This window comes from Haplochromis burtoni, unplaced genomic scaffold (assembly GCF_018398535.1).
Source record: "Haplochromis burtoni strain Fernald_Lab_line unplaced genomic scaffold, NCSU_Asbu1 Contig_91, whole genome shotgun sequence".
Classification (NCBI taxonomy): domain Eukaryota; kingdom Metazoa; phylum Chordata; class Actinopteri; order Cichliformes; family Cichlidae; genus Haplochromis; species Haplochromis burtoni.
The window spans coordinates 256144-282185 of NW_024582452.1; the positions used below are offsets into that span (position 1 = coordinate 256144).

The 26042-nt window shown below is 39.5% G+C and overlaps 1 protein-coding gene across 1 annotated transcript in view; it reads right to left on the minus strand.

Annotated features, from left to right (window-relative positions):
• LOC102291117 (cadherin-4) overlaps positions 1-26042 on the minus strand; it is a 239206-nt gene that overhangs the window by 125946 nt on the left and 87218 nt on the right. Inside the window, exon 3 of the mRNA XM_005926152.3 lies at positions 13519-13542. Within this exon, the coding sequence (XP_005926214.1) occupies positions 13519-13542 (24 nt within the window). The remainder of the gene's footprint in view (positions 1-13518; positions 13543-26042) is intronic.

Consider the following 26042-nt stretch of genomic DNA (forward strand, 5'->3'; position numbering starts at 1 on the left):
TACCATAAACCTCATCATTCCCTAATCAAGTCACTGAACATTACTACTACAAGCTGAGAGTGTCTGACCATCCATGGTTGTGATTGATGAGCAATTTTTCTAGTCTCCCACATCATTGTTTCCCCTAGTGTACCAGGTCAAATGGTGTGTGCTAGTCAGCCAATAGTCATTCATTTCAGTTTATGAAGTGGAACCTTTGCTGGATGGTCATGCCATTAAAGACCCTAGTATTTCGGCTTTGCTACTGGTACCAAATGCATGCATGTTGGGCTGTTTTAACCACAGTTCTATTTCACAGGTGAGTGAAAAAGCCTGCATGCAAGTTACTGCTCTGTGTCTCAACTGGCTTTCCAGGACATGCGTAGCAGGCCTTTCACCATGGGCAGCTTCAGTAGCACTACAGGGGCAATCTCTGTGGGATTTTTTCTCTGTCTTTCTCTCTTTAGTTTCTCTGATGTACTACTGCGCCCAGGGAAAAGTGCTGGAAGTGGAAAAAAGAGAGCATGTTTCCTTTGTTCTGCAGTTCTAAACACAGGACTATAATTTTCTTGCTGAAGCCAAGAAAAGGGGTTGACTTAAATAATGGCTTCTGTGTTCTAATTTGTGTAGGGATTTATCCAGCTACTTGGCTAGGGTAATGCTAGGGCGTATTGTGAGCTGATCAGTATGAGCAGTCAGAGAGGAATGAGATAGGAGAGTGGGGAAATGAAGACAGAGTGAGAAAGAGAGAGAATGGGGCAGAGGGGGAGAAGGAAGCAAAGAAAGAGAGGGTGAGGTTCTGCTTCTTTGCTCTGGTAATTCCCAGTGAAATTGATTCTCATAGCTCCAGAGATCTCCCACTGTCCCCCTTCTCCCCTTCGTCCCGCCTCTATTACATACCTGTCCAGAGGATGAATGATCTACACATTACCCATGAGTATCGCTGACCGGTACACACATCAGTGACTACTAGAGCTCAGGGACCCCACAGACGCTCTCTTGAGACTGAGGCAGATACAGAACAGGAAAGGGGAGATGGATGGAGGAAAGAGAAAGAGTGAAACTTGATAATAGAGATGAGCGTGGGAAAGAGAAAATCGAAGAGAGTGAAGAGCAATGCACCGAAATGATGGGGTAAAAAGGAGTGGTGGTGTGATTAGGGCAGAAGATGGAGATGTGCAGGGAAAGGAAGAAGCAGGTGGAGGTAATAATAGAGGCAATGGATTAATGTAGTAAGAGGTGGGCAGGGGAGTGAAGGACGAAGGGGAAAAAAAGATTAGGTGTTTCCACTAAAAAGAAATGAAAATCAGATGGAAAATGAGAGAGTTGGTATGTAGAGGAGTTAGGCTTCTCCACCGAGGAGCTCTAAGGAAGGCAATCAGGGCTGCTGAAAGCTGTGCCTGTAGTTTCAACCCTGTAGTTCACCGCTGCTCTCCCAGGGGATAGGTGTCACTCGTGTGTACAAAGAGAGCAGCCACTTAAATGAATGGAGCTCTTTATCTGAGCCTGAACAGCGAGTTATTACCTACTGAGTAGACACTACGGAGCAGGCTCTATTTCCACAGCAGTGATCCCCAGAGCTGAGGCAGAGCAGGAGACAAAGGGGAGGGAGGGGCAAAAAAAGAAAAGAGGAAGCTCATATCTAGTGCCTTATTTTGTAATGGGGTATGACATCTTTGGCCTCCATACCATAACAAAGCCCTGAAGCATGGTCAAGCATCACTGACAAGAGAAGCATTAGTGTGGAAGGCTGCAGGAAAACGCACAATAATAACACCCACTGGGAAGGCCTCAAACTGTGAATCTCTGCTACTCCTTTCCGCATTTTATTAGGGAGATGGGAATGTTTTTTATAAGATTCATGCAAGCATCCTCACAGCACTGAAAACTTCTGTTTGAAAATCACAGAATTCTTGTTCACGAGATAAAATAAGTTCTTACAGAAATAAAGAATTTGAGTTACAAAAAGAGGGCATAACTTTATTCTTGGCAAGTTACAACTTAAAGATGAATTTTACTGAGTTCTTGCTTTATTGAGTAAGAACTCAGGATTGATGGTACGGCAACCACATTTCATTTTAATTTTTTCCTCCAGTGATAAAAACTAAAATACATTTGATACAAGTGAAATTTATACCACATGAAAATCTCAATGGGGGAAAAAGAATGAGCAACCTCCATCAGCTCAAAAACCCTCGATTGAAAACTCTTAAAAATGACTCTGCTGACCCGATCTTACTTCCCATGTATGTTGGAGTTCTCCCCCTTGTCACTTAAGGCAATGATACCAAATATTACAATAACTTTTATGTATGGAAATGCTGAACTACAATAGAAAAAGATGCAAAATGCATAATTAAAGAATCAATTCAAATTACTGGATGTGCCTGTAATTTTCCCAGAATCTCCTCATACTGCCTGTCTGCAGACAGTGCAGAGGTGAAGGAGGATGGAGCCAGCCTAAACCCTCTGTTCTAGAGTCCTGTGGTCTCTGAGAGCAGCCCGGCTCCCCCAACACTGGCTGATGGCTTTAATTGGTCTCCTCTGGCTAAAAGCAGAGCACAGGAATCCCTACACACTAATGGGAGTGAGCTGCAGCAAGTGATTACACCCACACGCTGATGCTTGCACATAAATGCTCAGTCAAACAGACATACAGTTAGAAACACACAGAGAGAGATATATGTATTAGGACTGGGCAATATGACCCAAAATTCATATCTCGATACTTTTTAGATGGATGGCGATATACGATATATATCTCGATATTTATTTTAAAGCCATAAAGTAAGAACAAAAAAAGAGTTCTTAGTCAAAGCTGTGTCCCAGATGTCACACAGGCACTTTTATTAAAATACAGCGTAGATGTACATGAAAAAATTACTCAAAAATAAATTATCAGCATTTATTGAATAATCATGCTCCATAAATAAAAGAAAACAATGTTGTTTTTGTGCATAACAAAAAGCTCACAATTGTGCAGTCAAAATGTAAACTAAAAGACGCTGAGCATAATAACAAAGACAGATTTCACAGCTGCTCTGTTCCCAAGTTCTACTGCGTGACTGACAGCCTGGAGTTTGAAATCCGCTTCGTAACCGTGTCTCTTAACAGGTGTCATTTATGGTCCTTATACACACACAATACGCTAATATTACGTTGAAGCACAGTACGTATCACTCCACGAGGCTCCTTGGTAGCCGTAATGCTCCAACAATCCATGAAGTGGTGCGGCTCCGTAGCTTACCAAAGTCGTACTAAAACATTTTTTGACAGATTGCTGAGCGCCGTGTACCACATAAAATCGGTTTGCGGTCATCAAGCACAACCAGAATTCATACTAAAGGTGAACTGTCGATTTTTGAGAAAATGAAAGGATTTTAGGCCGTGCAGCCCCTGTGGGCTGCATGGCGTTAGCGTGGTTAGCTCGTTAGCACGGTAACTCGTTAACGGAGATTTGCCGTGTCCATCTTGTCATTGCCTGCAGGTGAAGCGATGGAGGAGGGGTAGTTGTGTTCAGTGAAGGAGAGAGGCGAGGTAGAGTAACGTTGCATAGAGACAAAAGTGGACGAAAGAGAGGCAAACTAGCGGCTCCACAAGTATAATTATAACGTAACATATACTATATTGATATAAACGACATTGTCACATCTGATATCTGGTATTAAAATATATCTATATTTTTAAAAAACTCGATATATCGCCCAGTCCTAATATGTATATATATATGTATTTAAATATCAGCAAACCGCTTTTACTCCTTCTATCTTACTTCCTTGTATCTTACAGGTCTCTGCATGGAGAAATATAATCTTAAATGAACCAAAATTTTCCCACATGTTGAAAAGATGAGGCAATGACAAGATGGACACGGCAAATCTCTGAGAAGTGTGTAATTTCCACATATGTAGAAATTAATGCTATTTGTTGTTTGTATGGAATGGTAAAATTGTTGCCAAATTTTACCATTCCATCGCTCATCAAGAAAGATGAGATTTCTATACCGGATTGGTCTCAGCCTGGGTTTACAATGACCACCTCCAGTGCTGTTGGCCAACAGTGCTGGTGAGACCTGTGCTAGTAAAAATACAGGCGATCGAGCTGAAGGCGGCACAGTTGAAGATGTTAAGATTTTTGTTAGGAGGGACCAGGATGAACAGGGTTAGAAATGAATAGATCAGAGGGACAGCTCAGGTCAAACAGTTGGAGAAAGTTACAGAGGAAAGGTTGAGATGATGTGGACATGTGCTTAGGAGAAATAGTGAGCAAAAGATGTTGAATATGGAGCTGTCAGGCAGGATGAAAAGACAAAGACTCATGGATGTAGTGAAGGAGGATATTCAGTGACTTGGTGTGACAGAAGACGATGCTGGGGATCGGGCGAGATGGGACCGGCCGAAAGAAGAAGAATTCCCAGGGTTCCACTCAATAATAAATCACATCAAAAAGACTGCTTCAAAGAAAGTGGGGAAGAGAAAAATAAAAGATGTAAAAGCAGACTATCATAGCGAAGCTAATGTAGAATTCTTGTTATCATTGATTAATTGATCATTTAAATCTGATGCAGTTACAGAAAATCCACTGTGTGATGTCTATAAATCGTATATATGAAACCTTCAGCATCAAAGTTCGAAAAAGAAGAAAAAAACTGTTTTCTACAGTTGATTCTTTAGGGAACGATTACACATCTTAATATTCTCTTGGACAGATGCTGTTTGTACTGACAGGACCATCTCCAGGGCATTGCAAGATTTGAGCAAGAAAGTAAGAAAGCGAGAAAGATACAGAAGACAGGAAAGCAGAATGTAAAATATTGTAAGGAAAGTGGAGGTAAAGCAGAGGAACCTCCTCTTTATCTAATGAGCATTTCTGACTGAGAGAGACAGAGACCACTCCCTGTCTTGCATTGCTCAGGCGGGAATTGCCGGAGTACAGGGAATTGCTAAAAGCTACATAAACCAACCATACACCCTAATCACAGTCACAAACAGAGCTTGAAAAAGTACATGAAAGACAAGCGAGGAAAAAACAACAACTTGCAGAGACAAAGTGGGAGGTAAAGTCAATGTGCAAATGATACAGAGCAGAGTAAAATTACCTACAGTGGGGGCATGATCCTCTTTAGCATTTTGGCTATGTGTGCATTTACCAACTGAACGAGAGCACAATTTGTCTGAAGTACACAGAGGCAAAGCTGACAGAGAACATCAATCCACAAAACCCAACATGTTCCAGCACCAGCTGTCAGTCTAACTACCCCTCTCTGCTGTCATCTTTAGCATCATTTCCATGCTAATGTTGCACCAGGTAATACTGGCTATGGCTCTACAAAGGAATCTACCTTCTCTAATGAGCGCTGGATTTCCATATAGAGCAAATGTACTTTTTTCTATAGCAGCTACAGAACCTCTGTATGTAGAGTTAAGCTGTGTACAGTATTCATAGCCAATCAGGGTTTTTAATGGCCCAAGCAGTGTTTACTTTTCAAAGACTTCCACATGAATTATTGATGGTTGAGAGTTGATTTGTGCTAGGAATTAGCCTGGAATAATCCATCTAGTTCCACCTTTCTTCCTGGGTGCCTTGTCTCTCTGTCTCGAGTGTAAACAGACTGACTGGAAACTTACGTAGCTTTGCACATTCATTTGTTAGAATGATTTCTGCTGAGTGCAAAGTGGTTACTTAAAATTGTATGAAAAAGCTATATTCAAGAGGACTCACCCAGTGAGCGCAATAGGTGGGTGACCGCTGCTGTTTAGTTCTCTCTCTCAGTTTAATGGAGGATTCTTTTTTAACCCATTTCTACATCTTCAACTTGGGAAACAATGTCTGCTGCTCATACTGATCATGTCGGTTTGTTTACTGTGCGAGAATTCTTTAACAATGTAAGGCTTGAACTATAAAATAAATTCTCAACTGTTTGCACTGTGAGAGTGTGAACAGTACAAAAAAATGAACATAGTTTTCAGAGAAAGTCTGGAAGTTTCTTAGAGAGGAGCTAAAGGAGGACACGACTTCGACTTTTGAGAATTTCTTCCCTCTGCGCTTGTGTGAGTGATGCCAATTTGTCCAGACCCCGATTCATTTTCTTGGCCCTCTTTGGTGTCAGAAAACGAATAGGCTTTGCATCTGAAGTTTGGTAATAAACTCTTGGATTAGATCCATCCTTTGGACAGGATGGACGACTCTGAGCAAAGAATAAAGACACATTTCCTCAGCAGTCTGTCAGAGGCAACTGCCTTTGCTTTCTTTAATGCTTGTGTGTGTCTTTAACTGTTTTAGCTTAGTTTTTTTTTTTTTTAAATATACCCATCTGCCATTACTGTGGTGACATGTCTTTGAGCAGTTGATGAGGTTTGAGAGCACAGCACTGTACAGGAAAAAAAAGCTTGCTTAATTAGTGCGACTGTGGAGTTGGGAGCTGTGTTTATCTAATTGTGGGCATTTCAATTAATATTCCCATCCTCACTCAGAAATGTAAAGCTGTTGTTAAATGTAAAAGGAAGAAGTCCGAATGCTTAAAACAGGGCAAAACTATTTGAAATTTATGAAATGGTAAAACCCTATGTATAATTAACTGGTGATTAGTTTGGCTCGGAGTTTACAGCGGCTCTCAGAGGTATTGGTTGCTGTTTCATGGTTCACTGGTGTGTGCTGCTCACTAGCATATTAACAATATTCCACATGATTCTCTGCAGCTTTTTTCAGGTTTCTCAGGTGTTCTTGTGCTGAACAGAGACTGATGTATCCTTTCTTCCATTCTGAGTCTGTCCCTCCCCATCTGTCCTGTTTGTATCCCTCTGTTTCACCCTGCTGAGCTAATCCAAGCTGGTCAAATCCCTCCGCCGTGCAGGCCTACATAGGAGCTTTCCCGCTGGGTGCAATATGCCACCCACTTCCCTGGCAATGCAAGCCCTGTAGGGTTCAAGCCTAACTGTGGTGTCTTGTCAGCAAACAGACAAAGATGTATGAATCCTCAAAATGATTTAGAGCAGGTATTCCTGTGACAATAACATGTTGAATTATGACAAAGAGTTATTTACTCCATGGGATTACTGCAGCTCTGTTCCTGGGTAATCCCACGTAGCAACACAAGCGTCTCTGGGCAACAATGCTCTAATCTTCCAGATACCTGCCACACACACTTCAATAGAAACCTGACCCCTCTTGTAAATAAAACTACTCTACCAAAGAGAAATAGTTATGATAAGCTTCAGTCTATATCTACATAGTCGATTACGCCTAGTCTGTATGGATGGCCTGAAAATTCCATCCACCGGTGCAATCACTGTTGCACCCTACTGAGCGGAGCACGGAATATCAAATTAAGTTCATCCGTCAAGGGAACAGGCTGTTCTCGTACCTAATTGGCAGTTGAGGCTTAGAGCAGGATTCTTTAAGAAAGAGTGGTGATAAATTTACTTCAGTCTCCATTCTTTTGTTATACTTGTCTCTGCTTTTATCTTCTCTCTGCCGTTGCCTGAGAAATGTTTCAATGCCCAGGCAGTCTTAATGAGTCTAAGATGTGGGTCTGCTGAGGCTCTCTTTGTGTGGTTTTGTCTTTATCTTTATCTTTAGCTAAGACTCAGTTGGACATATTGCAGAGTTTAGCCTGGCAAATAAAATGCACTATCACCCTCTTGTGATCTAATAACGAAGAGCTTCTCACCTTGTTGTGGGAAGAGGCTACGTTCTGTCTCATTCAGAGGTGACTCTGTTGACCACTTTCTCTAACCAGTTCAGACACAGACATTCGAGATTGGCCGTGGACTTACAGTAAGTTCTGTTGCCATTTAAAAAGAACCCAAACATGCTGAACCAGTTGGCCTGAGATATGCAAGAAAGGGAAGATGATATCTATAATGATCTTGCAGCTCTTGCAGAACTGAATTGAAAATCTTTAAAAAAGTACAAATTAAAGGTGAAAAAAGCATGGTTCTTGTCACAGGGATTCACAGTAGCATGAGCAGCACACATCAAAGACAAAGTATGACATGTTCACACACACTGTAGTCAGTATTACTGCCAGATAAGAAACCTTGAAGCACCTCCAGTTATGGCAGTTTATTGCTTTGAGCCAACTCAAGTTAAAAGAAACTGTAAAACAATGGTTCAAAGTGGAGTGAAAATACACCAAATTAAAGTTTTTCTGTTCTTCTTTCATATGATAAGCTTAGGCGAATGAACTGTGATCCTGAGCACAGGCCAATAGAGAGTTAGTGTCATTCACAGCATATCATAAATCAATGATGGTATTTTAAACTGTTTTACACCCTTTCAGTTTAGCAAAAGCTAATTCTGAGGTACTCGTGAGGCAGCTAGAAATGTTATGAATTTAATAGGTTTGTTGTCATAAGCTAAAGATATGTCGTGCAATTTTGCCTTGATGATGGTGCTTAATAATTTGTCTGCAGATCAAAGTTTTAATAACGTACGAGGTGATTACGTGCAAACCATGAATGGCCAACATTTTGTGACAATATAACTATCTACTGACTGAGGCTTTTTTTCTCCTTTCTGTACCAGAGAAGGGCAAATATAAAAGTCAGGGGAACAATGGCACTATGATTCATTCTGTGAGGACAAAGGATGGCAATAAAAAATTTCAAGCAAAATCCGTTAAGTTATATGCTACTATCAAAAGCAATGCATACATAAGGTCTATTCTTACAGTTTATTAGTGCGTAGAGTGTTTGTGAAGCTTATGAGTCAAAGTAAAACAAAGCACCAGCTGTATAACCATATGATAGGTACAGTATGTGATCAACAAAGCCATTTAGAGTCTGACTGCACAGGGTGCAGATGTCTGAAAATAATTGCAACTATTACTTTATCTCATCTTTACATTCTCCTTGAGGATACGTTATATTTTTGGTTTTATTAACCATCTTGTTTATTGTTTTATTTGAATTTAGAATCAAATGTGAAATACCATCGTAACTTCCATTTCTGCTCCTGAGTTCTGGTAGTGAATAACGGCAAAGAAGTGTTTTCTGCAGAACTCTTGAATTCATGGTTGCATAAATGCTTTTGTTCCTGTAGAAGTTTTGGATCCCACTTTTTCTTTTTTCTCTCTTTCTTTTTTTTCTTCCCCCTTCCTGGCTTGGACACTTCCCTCTTACAAATGCACTGTGATAATGAACATGACATGAATGTAAATTAATAAATGATGAAATAAAAGTAACACGTGAACAAGAAGAGGCTATCAAGAATTGACAGAGCTCGCTTTTTTGGAAAAGCAAAATGTCTTTGGCAAAACGTTGGATTCAGATCACAATTCTGATTGCAAAATCTTGCCTTGAAAGCTGGGATAAGCCCGAACCCCCTTCCCACCACCACCCTACACTACATTACCACAACCCTACATTGGATAAGTAAGAAAACGGATGGGCAGATGGATGGATGCTTTAAGAGGGATAAAGTAGGGTTTTCACTGACAACAGCTACAACAACATTTTAACCCCTTTTAGCAACTGAACACTCTAATGTTCCAGAACTAGATCATGGAAACAGGATGGGGTTTTAATTCATGAGTCCAGACAGGGTCTCTCACATATCATTATTTATATCCTGGCTAGTACTCAACTTAATGTTTATTATATTACCTCTGAGCAACACCATTACACTCTGATGTGGCCATAGAGTGAGAGGAGCTTCTTTTGTGGCTGGATTTACGAGGCAGTTAATAGCTGAGAAGATCACATAAGGATTACAGTATTGTAATTATCAGTTAACAAATTATAAATTAAGCTCAGTGGACATTTCCTTCTCAACTTCTTTGGCTGAAAGTGGTTCCTTAGAAAAACTGTATTTTCAAGTAGCTTCGCCAAGTACTTTTTTATGAGGCTTTGCTAAGCAAGAGATATGTGAAAAGCCTTGAAGCAGCAGATGCGTTCTGGCAGAAATGCACATACATTTATTTCAAATCCAGTGTCTCACAATCCTTCAAGTGGAGTTAAACAGGTACTTTTACAAGAGGGAGAGAAATTACTGGTGTGAGGACAGAATATGTTCCCAATTTTGCAGTGGAAGGAAGATATTGAACAAAATGTAATGAGGAGGAGATCTGGAGTTTGAGATTTAGAGGGGGGGGACTGGAATAAGAGTGAGGCAGAGAAGTTGAGAAGACTGCGTTTTCCTTGTGTAGCTGTAAAGCTGACAGGTAAATTTGCATGTGTAGCTAATGGGGCAAAAAGCAGCTAAGGCCTTGTGGGCACCCTTTCACTCTGACAAACAGGCAGCTTGTTGACCCAACCATTGCCTCTGTCACTCTATTTTTCAGATTCAGCATTTCAACACACTAACGTACTCCCTCTGAAAAACTTACTCATATGCCAACAACACGTACAACACCACGGGCACACATTAAGCTGCCGTGCGTGGGCACAGACTAGGACAACTTAATCTAATAGGATTCAGAATTAATCAGCGGTGAATCTTGAAATGTTCAAAAAGATGATGACCTGTTTATTGATCTTCTATCAGGCATTTTAGCAGAAGCAAGAAGCAGGGAAAAATCATGGATCGCAGCATGCATCTTGACGAGAGCGTGTGGAGTTGTTTACAGTCTGCTCATCAAGTCAAGGAGTAAATCTCTCTCATGCAGTTTACATTTTTGTCCACCTTCCTGCACATAGCAAAAATCAATAGCCAGATTGTTCATTCTCTGAACCTCTCTGTCATTTGCTTTTATTCCAATCACTTTGCTGTGTATACCCTTGATGCCATGCTTCAGTCATAAATCATGATCTTTACAGCTGGAGTTTGGGGGCTAGTGAGAGTGTGTTTGTGTGCATAATTCTTTGTTGAGTTGCGTAACAGAGACCACAGCTGGGTATTACCATATATCAGTGTGCATGTCTTCTCGTAGCGGGTGTCTGAATGTTTCATCTAATCATTAAATGCTGACAGGCTTCACAGACTAGCTCCACTGATCCCTGTTAGAGGGATACAGGGCCTGACTTCATTAGAACTGTTAGTACTAAGCTGCTTTACCCTCCCTCATGCCTGGCTTAGCCTGCACGGTGATAAATGTTGAGAGGGCAAGGAAAGATAGGCAGAGGAAAAGATCGGTGAAACAAAAGCAAAGTGGGGACAGAGGCATTTAAAAAGAGAGGCAAAGGTGCCACAGTGAGGTACAGAGGATGAGGCAGTGAGAAATGGGAGGGGAATGGGAGGGCACAGAGCGTGTGAAACTCGAGTTTTCAGAGGCTGGGGAGGGGATAAAGCTCAAAGCAGTGTTTGAACTGAGAGGGATTCACAAAAGCAAAAATGTGCAAAACAATCAATTAACTGGTGTTGCAATTAATCAATTACTGTTCTGGCACATTGACATCCAAAGCGCTTAGCTCAGATTTCGACATGAGGCTTCTATGAGCTGAAAAATTAGCATTGACCTCTGTGCACACATATGCATCCCTGCGTGTGGACAAGCTAATTTTTGCTTGCACATATGGATCTAAGCGCATAAAGATATGCGCACACATTCTTGTTCTCAGCATATTTCTCTAGTATATTCATCTGGTTTCTCCTGCCAGCGGAGGTTTTTGGCCGGCTTAAGTACGCCCACAGGCCCCTGAGGGACAGCCCATGACGGATGGCACGGCGTGTGACTCCGATTCGATTCAGCCCATTTGATAAATTTATTGCTGGCATTTTGAAAATGAAATTAGTGGGACGACTCCTGGAGACTGTTTTTCCAGCACAGGTGCCATAAATATACTTCGTTTGGCAGCAGAGAGGGAGGAGGAGTGTAAGGGGGTGGAGAAGTGTTGGATAAAGGATGTCATGAAAGGTGCAGATAGCAGAGATGTTCCACAGAAGCAGAAAACTGAAGAATAAGGTCAACTTATAATAAGAGCCTTTATTAATCACTAATCATATTGGTATGGAACAACAGTAAAGGTTATTCAAATGTAGCTTGAATCCTACCTGGACCTAACTACTGTGTGCTGCCCTTCAGACTAACACGTGTAATATAATGTAGCCTCTTAGTTTGTGCTGAATATAACTGCATTGAAATTGCTGGACAAACTTCCAGCTTTTTTCATCTTTTGTGCTGAGGTGCACATACACACACACATGAACATATACACATCTTTTCATACAAACACATGGTATATGAACATTATCTTTGCCTCAAGGCCACAAGGCTGCTGAGCACTGATGACACTTTCAGAGCAGCATAACCATCTATAACTCACAGTATATTAATGAATACAGCCAGATGACACTCTCATTGTGTGGGATTGGTAGCTGTTTTTGTTGATGCTTCTAACTAAACAGATTTGAATTGGACATACAAGATGTGAAAGAAAAGAAAGACATACAAAAACACGCACACAACTAAGTCAGACACAGGCACGGACACACACGGGCTGACAAAAGCAAGCATTCATTCACTGTCAGGGTTGCGCGGCCTTATTTATCCCCCCACTTCCTTCAGAAACGTATGCGAGTGCAGCTGTGGAGGGATGATGTACACCTCGCGAGCTTCTGCACCCCTTCAACATTCATCAGACAGCAAGGCTCGGGCAACCCGCATCACTTACCTTTATAGGCCAATCTGACAGCATTGTACACCACACAGTCATCACATACATAGGCTCACAACAGTGTGTGAGTGAGAGCATACAGTGTGTACCCAGTCACGCAGATGAACTGTATCTTTTTCAGATCTAAAGCTTTGAAAGGCAAAAATGCCACCATGTTCCCAGAGAAACCCACCTGCTGTTTAGGTTTTTCACATATACATGCGCATTATATCAGATCCAGGTGACAATGAAAATATTTGTATCTGTGTTCTGTTCTGCTCTGGTAAAAGCTTGTACAAAAGAATATCTATATTCTTATAAGCACAGCAGGGAATAAAAGACAGTTTCAACAAAATCAGCAGGGAGTTTTCCTGGTTGATTGTCTGATCGTTCTTTGCAATCACCGAGTGTGACACACCCTCTGCCATTACTGTATCATCTCTAGCAAGAGTATAGGGGCTGGGACTGCCTGGTGCATACACCTGCCACTCAGAACAAGACCCCTGGAGCTGTTTAGACAATTTGACTGCCTGGCCCTATCATCTTACAAAATCTAAACAGCCTACAGGTACTTTCCTACAACTGCACTAAACTTCCCGTCTGTCCCCGAAGAGCCACTATGCAAAACAGTCACCTCCTCCAACCTCTTATTAGCATTCACATGAAAGTGTGGAGGAGTCTAAACAGAACTGTGATTAATCTGAACATAAGACCTACAGAAAACAGTGCATAAAAACAGACTGTGGGTTGTCTGCCTTTGCAGAGTAGCAAGGTAATTTAGTCTGGGTGTCAGTGGGTGTGAGTGATTGACTTTGTAATCAAAAAGATTGTTGTGCAACAAAACCCACGAGTGACTCAATTTCAAATCAACATTAACAAAAAAACATGAAATGTTTTGTCATCTCATTAGCAAAAATTTGGAACACACACAGGAGTAACACAAGCACGTGGAACCCATCTGAAAATATGCGATAATCTACACGTGACTGATTAAATGCTGTCTTACCTTTCTGGGATGAGACAGTAGTATCTGTAATTAAAAAGAGGAGAAGGACAGAGGAGAGTGTTAGGCTGTGAGTAAGAGACACATAAAACGCAGGTGACAGCCACAGTTGGCCATTTACTGATGAGAGGGGAAAAGCACCCAAAAGCATAAACAGTGTGATGGGTCAGGTAGGGTAATATACAAAAAAAGGAGGTCCTTTATTTGAGACCTGTGATAAATTTCCATGCTACCATGAGTAAACTGTGTAGCAGATGTGCTGGCAACACAAACACACACAAAGGCACTAGAGTGAAATGTCTGTACTCCACAAAGAGTCACCAGGTGGAAGACAAAAAAGCATCTAAGCAAACACATTGAAGAGAGGCCCTCAATTACAAAAATGCAACTCTCCTGACCCTGGAAACCCTTGATCTTGTACACAATTTACCCCGAGTGTGCTGTCTAACACACGAAAACAACTCAATTGAAGTAGAATAAGTAGAATAAGACAGACTAAATCAAATCCTTTCAGTAAGCATTTTAGTTTCTTATGCAGAAACCACTGGAGACATTCCTGGCCTACAGGGGGAGGATCAAACCATCAGCAGCTTGGAGGGAAGGATGTAGTGCAATGTTTTTCAGATAACACCGAACACTTACAAAATTTAAAGGAAAGGATCACAGTAAATTTAGCTTATTGTTCTCATAAAATATTCAACAGGATAGTGTTTGCAAGTTCCCGAGGTTTCATTTTAATTTAATAGACTCGTCAAAGTTGCAGGAGTATAGGCATAGTAAAAAAAAAAAAAAAAGAAGAAGGTTTTTTTTTCTTTCTAACTTTTTACTTTGAGCAGTTCAGATTCTTTCCTCTACTGGCCATGTGCCCAAAAAGCCCAAATGGCCGCAGACGTGGGAGGGGAATAATTGAATCCGGAAGGATTTGTGGTGTGCTGGGCTGAGGAAGCGATAATCCAAACTCTGCCTAATTGCCAGAGTAAAGATGGCGTCCATTGTGAAGGTGGCGTCGGTGTTTATCAAGGCAGTGTGCCGTGGGATTGGACTGAGCATTAGGGCTTTACACACTTTTGTTTTGCGAGGTGTTACAGTGGATTTGAGCAAATATTGGCCCTCTGGTTATTACATGGTCTGATTGTCTGCTATGCAACTGTCCATAAGCTCTGCACTTCTACCCTAATCTGAGAGGAGGCTTCAAATAATTAGTCAGTGAAGCACTCTCACAGCCCGGTGCAGTCAACCTTATCGCTAAAAGAAAAATCCTTGGTCCATTTCCTTTTCAGCCCAAAGGCTTACAATCCCTCACTACTGTTAAAACCTTCAGGGCAGCGACATAGCCGATAAAATAATGCCTAACATGTCACATCCGCTGGCTCTTATACTACTTTTTTTTTCATTTATTATGTAAAAGAAAGACTTCTGTATGTCAGACAGTAATGCCCTGGTAAGTGCTTGTAGTAAGAGGCTCTTACAAGCAGCTTTTTCTGGGATATACTGCTAGTCAAGTAAGTGACTAATCAGTGTTCGTACAGTAGGAAAACACTGTTACTGTCCCCAATCAATACAAGTTGATTAGTAGTACTAGACTTTAAAAACTGCATGATAGTTGTCAGTGTTTTTCAGCCATGTGTCATTTAAGATAGCATACTCTATGCTGTAAAAAGGTCTTCTTAAAGTCTGTGCTAGTAGACGTTATTTTAAAAAAAATGGGAAGAATAAAGACAGAATGTACGACTTCAACAAAAGAACAACAGAAACAAAATGAGCAAGCTTAACCTGCTTTCTTTTAGCTAATGTGCCCGACTGGAAGAAAATAATTCAAAGAGTGATACCATAAAATGCAACTTTAAAAAAAATGGAACAGAGCCATAGCGTGTGTGTTTGTGTGTTTGTGTGTTTGTGTGTTTGTGTGTTTGTGTGTGGTATATACAGCAGATCAACAGTCATGATGTCCAAATGTTCATCGGGATGTAGACCACAATAAGCAAATTTACACGCTGTTACACACAAATCTAAATCAAAACTATTATGCAAAGCTATTGAAAGATTTCTCAGCATAGTTGATGGTAAGAATAAAAGGTCAGCAGAAAGCTGCTGTTGTTGAAATCTTTTTAGGAGTCTATAATACTCCACTGCATTAGTTTGATATTTGTGTTGACTTTTCGCAGTAATGCACAGTACAGCGGGGAGACAGTTTACAGTTGACTAAATGCAGCTTTGAGGAAAAGAAGCGGCAACGAGGAAAGAAACAGACAATACAATTTAACAGATTTATTTTTAATGTAAAAGGGTTTAATTTGGCTTTAATTAATTGTCACTGCAAATAGTTACCTGCAGCAAACAGCATTACGCTACACTGTGCGCCACTTTCTCTCTGTTGACACTGATATAACACACTGGCAAAGAAATGTGAAGGAAATGTAGTAACATGCTCTCTTAACATTGTTTGAATAATGATAAATAATAAACACACACCAGATTGGCTATAATAAATCATTAAAAGAAAGCACTTCTTCCCTCTCTAGAACTTGCTGGTTTGAAGCAGAGACTACATGCTGATTGATGTCAGTACACATAAATAACTCTTCTGTTTAGGGAGGCAAAGAAAAACCTCTGTCATTGATTACTGCATTTCTTCCCAGCTATCAGTGGCTTATATGGATTTGGAGACTAATTTGCAGTGAATAAGTGAATAGCTTTTTATGTGCCAATGCCCACTCCGGTGGATTTGAGTATTATGCAAAAAGGGAATATGTCAATACAGGTTTTCCACAAGTATGTATTTAAACATGGTCAAGTTAACTGTGCCTAAAAGCGTGCCTGAGGACACTAAAAGCAAAATTGTGAGAATAATCGCATCACGTAAGGAAATAAATATGTCCCAAACATTTCTCCCCGCCTTTCATAAAATTACCTTCTTAGTGTCAAAAGAAAAAAGCATAGAGAAAGAAAGTGACAGAAAGGCAGACTGATGCTAAGTTAATTTATTATTTATGCACACTTTAAGTAGAGTTAAATGCAAGATGATTTCTCTCATTTTAAAGGAGGGCAAGTTGAAAAGCTAAGACTATATTACAGTTTAAAGATTTTAATCTAATCGAGCCCCGTTACAAACACTGTGTAAATGTTTATGACATTCAGTAGCCATTAAAATAAAATCTATCTGCCCGAAGACTACTTTTTATCCAATATAGTGCAAAAGAGTAAAAGAGTGGAAGTAAAACTTTACAAAATGAAGAGTTGTCCGTTTAAAATTGTGCATGTGACACGAGATCCTTCCTGATATAAAAAATTCTCCAAGATTAATCTCCACAGCACGACCAAAATTATTGCAGCTTTGTGCAATAAACTTTTTGTTCAATGCACAGGGTTCTTGTTCACTTTAAAATGGTTGCTTCAAAGATGAGGATCAACTCTGTGATCGCTAGCAATCAGTTGTGGTATTCAAAGCGATTTTGGTGCATTGAGACAGCAATTACAAATAGTTATGTACCTGCTGTAGGACAGCAATTCAACCGCATTGCTTTTATATAGCAATATCAACAGGATACATGTTAATCTGCCAAAAAAACTGCCACTATGATTCAGCAGGAACAAGTTAATTTTTGAAACACTGGTAATGCTGACTCCCCGTACGAAATCATCAACAGACATTCATCAAAAAGAGGCTCAAAGTAGATCTGCACTTGTGTGTTTTAAAACTCTCAGATGACTAATAACACAAAAGTTGCCAAACTGCAAAATATGTTATGCGGTAAAAGTTGATTAACACTTTGTACCATCGATGACAGTCTGCGTCTGTTTTCTGTCAGCACATTTTTATATAGTTTGGCACATTTTTTACCATCTGTCACATGGAAGCATCAAAATATAGAACTTTATTTGCAAGGTAAGCTCCTATTTGATTGAGAACGCTTTCTCTCTTTGTGACCAATGAGCTTGTTCTTTCTATCCTTACTGCGTGTCTACAAGATGAAATAGCATACCTGCAGAAGACTAGACTGAAGTCATAAACATTGTGTGATGGATTTAATAATGATAGCGAGATTTATCACTATCAGTGACGAGTAGCTACAAACTCTCTGGGCTGAAGTGTGCGCGTTTTGGACATTTTACCTGCCTTTCTGCACATGTGTTTCCCACCTTATATTCACGAGTACTGTGTGACCCTCGAGTGATGGAAAGTCTAGCTCTATAATGTCGGACCACAAATGCAGCAGTTCAACTTCAAACTAAACTCTTACTCAGGCTTTGTTTGGGAATAAAGAGAAAACAAGTTTATTTTCAGACTGCTGACTGACTGACTTCAGAGATTCTCAGATGATCTTGGGTCATTAAACTCAGCACACAAATGATATGAACATCAACACAGAACAGAAGAATTGTATAATTAGTTTTAAAATCACAGTAAAAGTAGTTTTAGAGACAACATTATTTAAAATGAAACAACAGGAGGTCACTGTAAACTTTTAATTCTTATGGTCCATTAAGCCACACTAATACTATATTTGCATGTTCAGAATATGTGGATGTTAAGGAAACTGCAAGCTGTTGTTCTGCAGTACAGCTCCCTGAATGACTGAATTAGACTGCTATTGACCTCTGAATGTTGTGGCCTTCCAAGAGGCGAATGTGGAAATGGTTTTAATTACAAACAGAAATTGGGTTCGATTTTGTCTCCCCGTCATGAAGCGAGGATTCTTCGCAGCAAATCATTGCCTCATCATGACATATGAAAACATCATCCTCACTGGAAGGTGATTGAAGTGTGCATGTGCGGTGATTTGAATATGAATACATGTGTGCAATTATACTCATGTATCTATCTGTGTGTGAGCTATGAACGGACTATGCAGATTTCTAGAAAGTACTTTAGAAACACATGCTCAGCCTGGAGATGATTGCTCACTATTGATATATTGTCAGTATAATGTAATTAGGATAAATTTAATAGTGTCGTTGTTCATTACTTAATCATGTTCGCTCACGGGCAGTGATTGTCCATCAGTTAGAATTAGAACTGAAAGAAAAGAAGCCAATATCTGATAGATGGCAATGCTGGTCATTTTTGATCTGGATGTTAATGATGTTTATGATTTTACGGAGGATCATTGATCATATATTTCATGTAAAAAAAAAATGTTATGTCAAATCTTTAAAATGATATGAGGGGCGATTAGAATTTGGCTGTCTCCCCTCTCTTCTAATGGACCTCTGGTCAATAGTGTTAGTGTGATTTACAGATCGCTCCTTGCACATCCTGTTCTGCAACTGTAATTCTTCCAGTGTGTCAAAATGGGGATTCTTGAATTTGATTTTATACTTTGAGAATTGGACAACATCACAGGAAGTAAAATCTGGCAGATGCAGCAGGTGATGACTGATGATTGTGTTTGTGTGGCTCAAAACCTCCTGTGTGTACCAGTTTTGTGTGGCTCAAAAACTGATACACATGATGGCAATCTTGAATGCAACACAATTGAGGTAGTTTCCACCTACTGTTCTCCCTCTGTCACTTTAGGACTCTACAGTAGTACTCCACATTAATAGTCTCACCCTAGGGAGGGGATTTGTGGCACATAACTCAGTGATTGTCAAAAAAATGACTAGCATGCTCCTGTTGGCATTCCTCGTCACAGAGCTCACAGTGCAAGTGGTCATAAAGGGAGTTAAAGTAAGCAATCTAAAAATATCAGCAGCTTTCAAAGGGGTCCAATACGTGAATGAGAAGATGCCCTTGAAGAGAGAATTGGACAAATTTCATTCAGGTAATGTTTCTAGATTTTTATGACTTGGTTCTCAGAATTGTTTGTATTATATCAAGAGCACGTATCGATGTAGAGATTTTATGATCCTAAAAGTCCTTATCGAGACATTGTCGAGGGCCATTTCAGTACCAACGTCGTTTTCCTTGAAATTGCATCCTTTATTCCCACAGTGGATGGTGGGGGAAAAAAAGAAAGCACCACTGTTATTCTTCCCATGACAACAGGTGATTGGAGAAAAAGGAAAGATGTCACCTACAGCTGAAGGCCCCAAATTACAGTCTGGATGAAAAGTCACTGGCACTCAAGGATAAAGGCAGCTTGTCACTGCCATTAATCATTACATTCAAACTTTTGATTGATGAAAGAAGGACTTAACCTTAAAGTCTGTGAGATTTAAAGGTATGGATACGATTAGCGAAATCTTTTCTTAGCTTCAAGTTGCATTCAAAAATGGAAACCACAGGCAACTGCATTTTCTTTCTCATTAATAGCTTGCTATTTGCAATACATAATATGTTATTCAGACATAAAACTATAGAGCACACAACTGAGGATTTGCATAATGTTTTTTACCTCTGGGGTGTAAAATGCTTGCATACCATGTCTCATTTAACTTATGCTTTAAAAGCTCGTGCTTTTTTTCTTTTTTTCTTATAGAGAAGAATACAAGGAGACAATCCTAGGTTTTAATTAGCTGAGTGCAGCGCATGCTCATGTGCTACACACTGCACGGGGAGAGCGGGGAGTGCTGCCTTCTTGCTCATTATGTACTAATGAGTTGTCTATTAATGAAAATGGAAAGCATTTATTTTGTGAGCACAAAGGGTTCAGCTGGATTAATTACTGCACTACAGCAACAAAATGAAAACAGAAAGTGCAGCATCACTCTTGTGTGGCACATTACCCATTAACCAACTGTTATCAAGGTCTGGCGAGTGTTGCTGCACGACACACTGTAGGAACAGGAACTGTTCACGCAGGCCATTAAAACTTCATGTGAACTGCACTCTTGACACATTCTATATACTTCTCTTTGGAACTTAAAAGCTTTCTCTCATATGAGTCCATGTCATATCGACATCCACAAAACATTCTGCCAGTATAACATGGACACTTTCTTTGAGTACTGTGACACCATTTCATCGCTGAGCTTCAATGTAACAACGGGCTGTATTTGAAGAATTAAAAACTGATTTAAAGCTAATTGCATTATTTTGTGCCCAAGTACTAACATTTTTATCTGTCAACAAGAATAATCAGAAAGCATAAAATAAAATTACCCAAAAAATATTGTATTTTCTTTTTCTTTTTCTTTTAATCACATTCTTTTCAGCTCAGACTGCTTTCTTGGAGACGCTTTTGAGAAAGAAATGCCAGAAGTGAAGCTCATGTTCTCACAATGAACAAGAAATCAGAAAGAGTAAGAAGTAACCGCAGAGCAGAATCACGCTACCTTCTTAATAAACAAAAAAGTAAATGTTCCATTCCTTGGGTGAAAATGTCATTTTGTTGTGCTACATTTCTTTTCTAATGGTCATCAAAATCATGCTAATAGTCCACTAATGGCTTGATTTCCCATCGGGCTTTCCTTGGAGAGGTCAGGAGTATGGGGAGTGTGTGGGCTCTGGCAGCCTCAGCAGATGGTTCTTGATCAGATATTAGAGGCTGGGCAGCGAGGTCGTCTGGCCATGAGCATTCTGCCCTGCCTGGGGGATAACAACCCAGTCTGAACTTCCAGCTCCAGCAATGGTTCTAACGCCAGACGAATAGCTCTGCGTCAGAGCCAGACTGCAGGGACGCTGGAGCCGTGACAGACTGCTGTCCTTAAGCCTTGTGACAATCTGGGAAAAGCAAACTCAGAAACATGCTGTCTGCTGTAGTTTGTTTCCCTCCAGGAATTTGTTTCACCCGATTTGGGCTGAATCCGATTTGATGACAAATGCTTATGTAATTGCTACCGTGGTATGGTCTCTCTTGTAGAAATAATCTCACTGATAACAAAAATCCTACTTAGCTGGATACGAACAAAAGCTGTCCACGATATTGTATTGTAGAACTATCTGGTGGAAAGGCTAATCATTAAATAAAGGAATGCATTTAGAAAAATCTGCAATTTGAAACCTCAGTTGTGGTGTATTAAAAATGGGAGACATAGCAACAAGGAGGATCAAATCTTTGTTATTAAAATTGGATATCAGTCTGAGAACAGCAGTGTATGAATGTCTTTTGCAAAGAAAAAAAAGACAGAGAGAGATATGATAAGATAAATCCTGCTTAGACAACTGTGAATCATTTTTTGGCATTCAAAGCTTACAATTTCTTCAACATGCCTCATCTGTCTGTCTCTCCCTCCTCTATCGACACAGCTATAGAGAAAGTGGGGTGAATACACAACAATCTGAGCTTTACTTATCCTTTTCGCTGTGAAAGTGGCAGTCCAAAATGGCAGGGCTTCGGATATGACCTTCAGTTAGAGTGGTTCTCCATCCGTCATGAATGCCACCCACAGATCAGACAGTGGATGAAAAGTAGTGGCACCTTCAGTCCTCCTCGTGTCCTCTGCCTTTTTAACCTCCCTCACAGCTTTCCACAAGAGATTTCTCTTATTTTACCTTTCTGCCCCCCATTTTCATTTGGCTTCCCTCCTTATACTGCCCTTGGCCTATCTTTGTTTGGAGTATATTTTCTTTACGCTTTCCTCTACAATACCTTTTCTCTCTCTCACTGTTTCCTATCTGCATGCATTCTTGGCAGGTAGCTTATGCGAGATCTGGCACAGAGTCTGGATTTAGGAGTAAAATGCATTATGTAAATGAATGCTTTGCATATAATGTATGTTAACGCAAACTCTACATCTTGGAGTGAGAAAATGAAAGAGGAGACACGGGGAGGGGATTTATATTATAACAGAAAAATTAAATAAGAAACCACCTGACTAGCATAGAAACTGAAACACTCGTTCACCAATCGACCCATTTTGTCACGTCCGCTAAACCAATGCTGACGCTTATTTTATTTCATACATCTTTCTTATCTTTTAAATGATAATGAGCAGTGCAGCTTGGGATAGAGTATCCATGATTACAGTATTCAGCAGTTACAATACTACAACCTAAAATCTCATTTTAAAACAGTTTTCATCAATTTAACAGCCAGTCCTCCATCAGAGATATTATTTGCGTCCACTCTACTTAATAGCAGATATTTTCCAGCTAGCACTCCTTTTAATGTTCTGAAAGAAATAAAATATTGACATGTGCTTTAAAATCAGCATAAACGCACAGACTTACAAAGGCAAACGCGCATGATAAAAACACACACTTTATAGAGAGACACCCACACACACAATGACAAAAGCCTTCAAAGTGAAACTAAAGATGGCAACAACAACAAAAGAATATTTTCTTGTCCTTAAAAGTAAAATAAAAAAACGTAAATTAAATACTGGCCAAAACCAGATGTGGTACTTTTTTTTTTCATAACCTTTTTGTTCAAATTATGATCAGAAGCTTCAGACGAGATGCTTTTTAAAAAGGGATGAGAGGAGCGATGCTACAACAACAGATGCACTTAAGTAAATCAGCTATACATATCTTAGTTTGAAAAGATAAAAGAGGAGACATTGTCAATCTCGGTGGAATAAAACCTTAAGAGCTGCAATCCATTGTTTCAACATTTTGTTATCTGAACTGAATTAACATCAAATGCAATATCCTCTTTAACAAGTATATTGTTGGATTCTTAACTTCATTTTAAGTTACTGTTTCATGCACATGTATTTTAAAAAATGCGGGGTTTTGCAACCCTGGGGCCCTTCACAATAATGACTAAATAACAAAAACTACATCTCAGCATGAGACAAAGATTACATGGGCTTCGGGTAGACTGCATCTCTGCATTCATTCATTCAGCGCACATAGTTTATAGCTGTAGGACATCATGAACTTATACTTTCTTTGGAACATTTGGAATTAAATATAATGCATTAAAAGTGCAATAAACTCAATGTTATTGAAGTATAAAGGTTGATGCTTTTAGTTTGACTGCCAGAACAACTAACAGGATGAAAATATGTGCATACATTTTCAGAAACGGTTACTGTGGGTGCATATTATAAAAAACCTAAAGCACTTAAGTAAACGGAACAAGTAAAAATTACAACTGAATACTATTGAATACAAATTTTGCTCTAGCCCTCTATTAAATTTTTTTTATGCATGACAGCACAATGAATCAGCAAATCTCATACAAAAAGGCCACTACATAGTGTTGTGCTCATTCCCTTGAGCTCAACTATACCTTCCATAATATATACGAATGCCTGTCTCTTACTAAAATATACAAATATACAAAATATATAAGTATCAACTGAGCATGTTGATATTTGTTTTACAATAAATAAATTAAATGACTTAGCTATTCAATCAAATCATTTTCTGTCATCACATAACGCATGAATGCATTTTTGTCTTTGTTTATTTAATTATTCCATTTTTAAAATTTTGGAACTGATTGTGCAATACACCCACATGCACATGGTATAATTTGGGTTGATATTAATTCAAGGAGCCATATAGATTCCACACACTGCACTGGAAGCAATGCAATGCAGAGAAGTGGTAAACATGTCCAGCCATGTTTCTCTGTCTTGCCTTCTGGAAACACATAGCTTGCTTCACGAGTCATATCCTGTTGACTCCGCTCTCTGGACTTTCCACTTCTATTGGCACACTCAGTGCTTTCCGGTATCTTGCAACTGGTCTTTGCGGTGCTCTGCTGCACTTCCTCTTCTCATCTTAACACACACAAAATCTCAGGGCCAAATTTCAAGCATTACAATCATTCCATTATACATTCACTCTATTGATTAGATTCACGCTTGATTAGGAGGATTATGCATAATTAACTATGAACAGAATCAAATATAGATATATCCTGTTATAGCACTCTGTATTACTTTAAATATAATAAGGCTGGATGTTAAGTCCTTTATTCCACTTGTGGATAGAGATGAGCCTCCTTGAGAAAATTCAATTCGTTTTTATTTGCTTCACATTTCTACAGTAGATCACTTGAGACAGGGTGAACTTAAGTTATTTGTGAAAAGTCTAAATTTCATTACTAAAAGAAAATCAGTTGATCTTTTTTATTATGAAGTTAGCGTTGACTGCACAATGTCAACCCTAACTAGAACAACCAAAGGAACTAAAAACTATAACCAGTAAAAGGAAAATCTACTTTTGTTGAAGATGGCAAAGAATGCAAATAAGTCAGAGTAATGGTAAATGAGAGTAAATCTCACTTGATGAAGAGAAGTCAGGGGCTTGAAAAGGTTTTATGAGACATTCAGTAAATATGATTTCTACTAGATAAGAAAGATAGGCACCAAACGCTGTTTACTTATTAGTCTGGCTGCAGCACCGCAGTCTTTGTGACAGAGGCACAAGTGGGAGCGTAGGAGGTTGGTGCAACTTTAAATGGAACCAAAAGCTTATGTAATGTTTATATGTAATTATGGTGGGTCCATGTGAACTCATATAGATTGTAAAATCTACCAGTAACTTCCAGGGTCAAACATTTCTATCATCGTGTCCAAAATCATCACTTCTGGTCCCCCTGCAGCAACATAAATGCTAAAATAAATACTGCACTTATACCATCCAAAACAAAGTTCAAACATGATGCAACAAATGTTAAAGAAATTATGACAACATCAAGTCCTCAGACTGTAGGAACCACTGTAGAATATAAGTGCATGTCCAGTATTATTGTGATGTTCACATAGAGGCACGTTATACAAAGAGACGATGAATGGAAAAAGTCTACGTATTATTTTTTCAGGCCCGAAAAAATACAGGAAGAGATTTCCTGTTAAAGTGAAGTACGGTGCCTTTCAAAACATTCCATGTACAAAGTGCAGTTGATGCTTTTATTCAACATTGTGCCAGGGACTCTATAAACCACTTGTGGATGCACTGGAGCAGAACATGAAAAACAGCCACACAACAGCCTCAAGGCCAATGAAAGAGCTATAGACTGTCTGCAACCTGAATGTCTAATTCAGAACTGAGGATAGCTCCCAAAGCTCGAGTCTGGTGAGGTTGCTGGAGGAAGATGCTCTCCTCTCACCTCTAGCTGCAGTCTATTGGCTGTTTATAAGACGGTTTCAGTCTCCTCTGTCAAGGTAATCCAGTGGTCCAGCCATACTAGCTTCCAGTATTAAATTTTATCTGTCATTCAGCAGTTTGAAGTTGAAATAGCTTTCCTAGATTGTACAACTATTGTATGTCTGGTTATTGATTGGAAAAGAAGCATTGGTGGATACTCATTACTGCAAAAGCAAAGGTGTTTATATTCTCTTCTTAACTTCAAGACAGAAAAAAAAGTCACATTGGAAATGGCAACTTAACTTACGTCATGTTGACTTTGTGATGCGAATAAATGTGCATTTTCCTAGCAGTGCTCAAAATACAGTATGCTCAGGATGCCCAGCTTACCTTCTTATTTAGAGACCAGTGATCTCCATATAGCAAGGTAACATATTTATGTTTTTTTTCTTCACATGAACATATCCATTCACACCCTGATGCTGAAGAATAAAATCTGAATTTAGAGCCCAGATGCACTTGGGGCCTATCATGTTACCAGTGAAGCTTTAAATCATCTAGTGTAGAAGGAATGGTTAGTCAGTTGGAAAGGAAGAGGCAAGCAGACAACAGCTCAACAACAACAACTCAAGTGAATGAATCCCACTGAACCTTA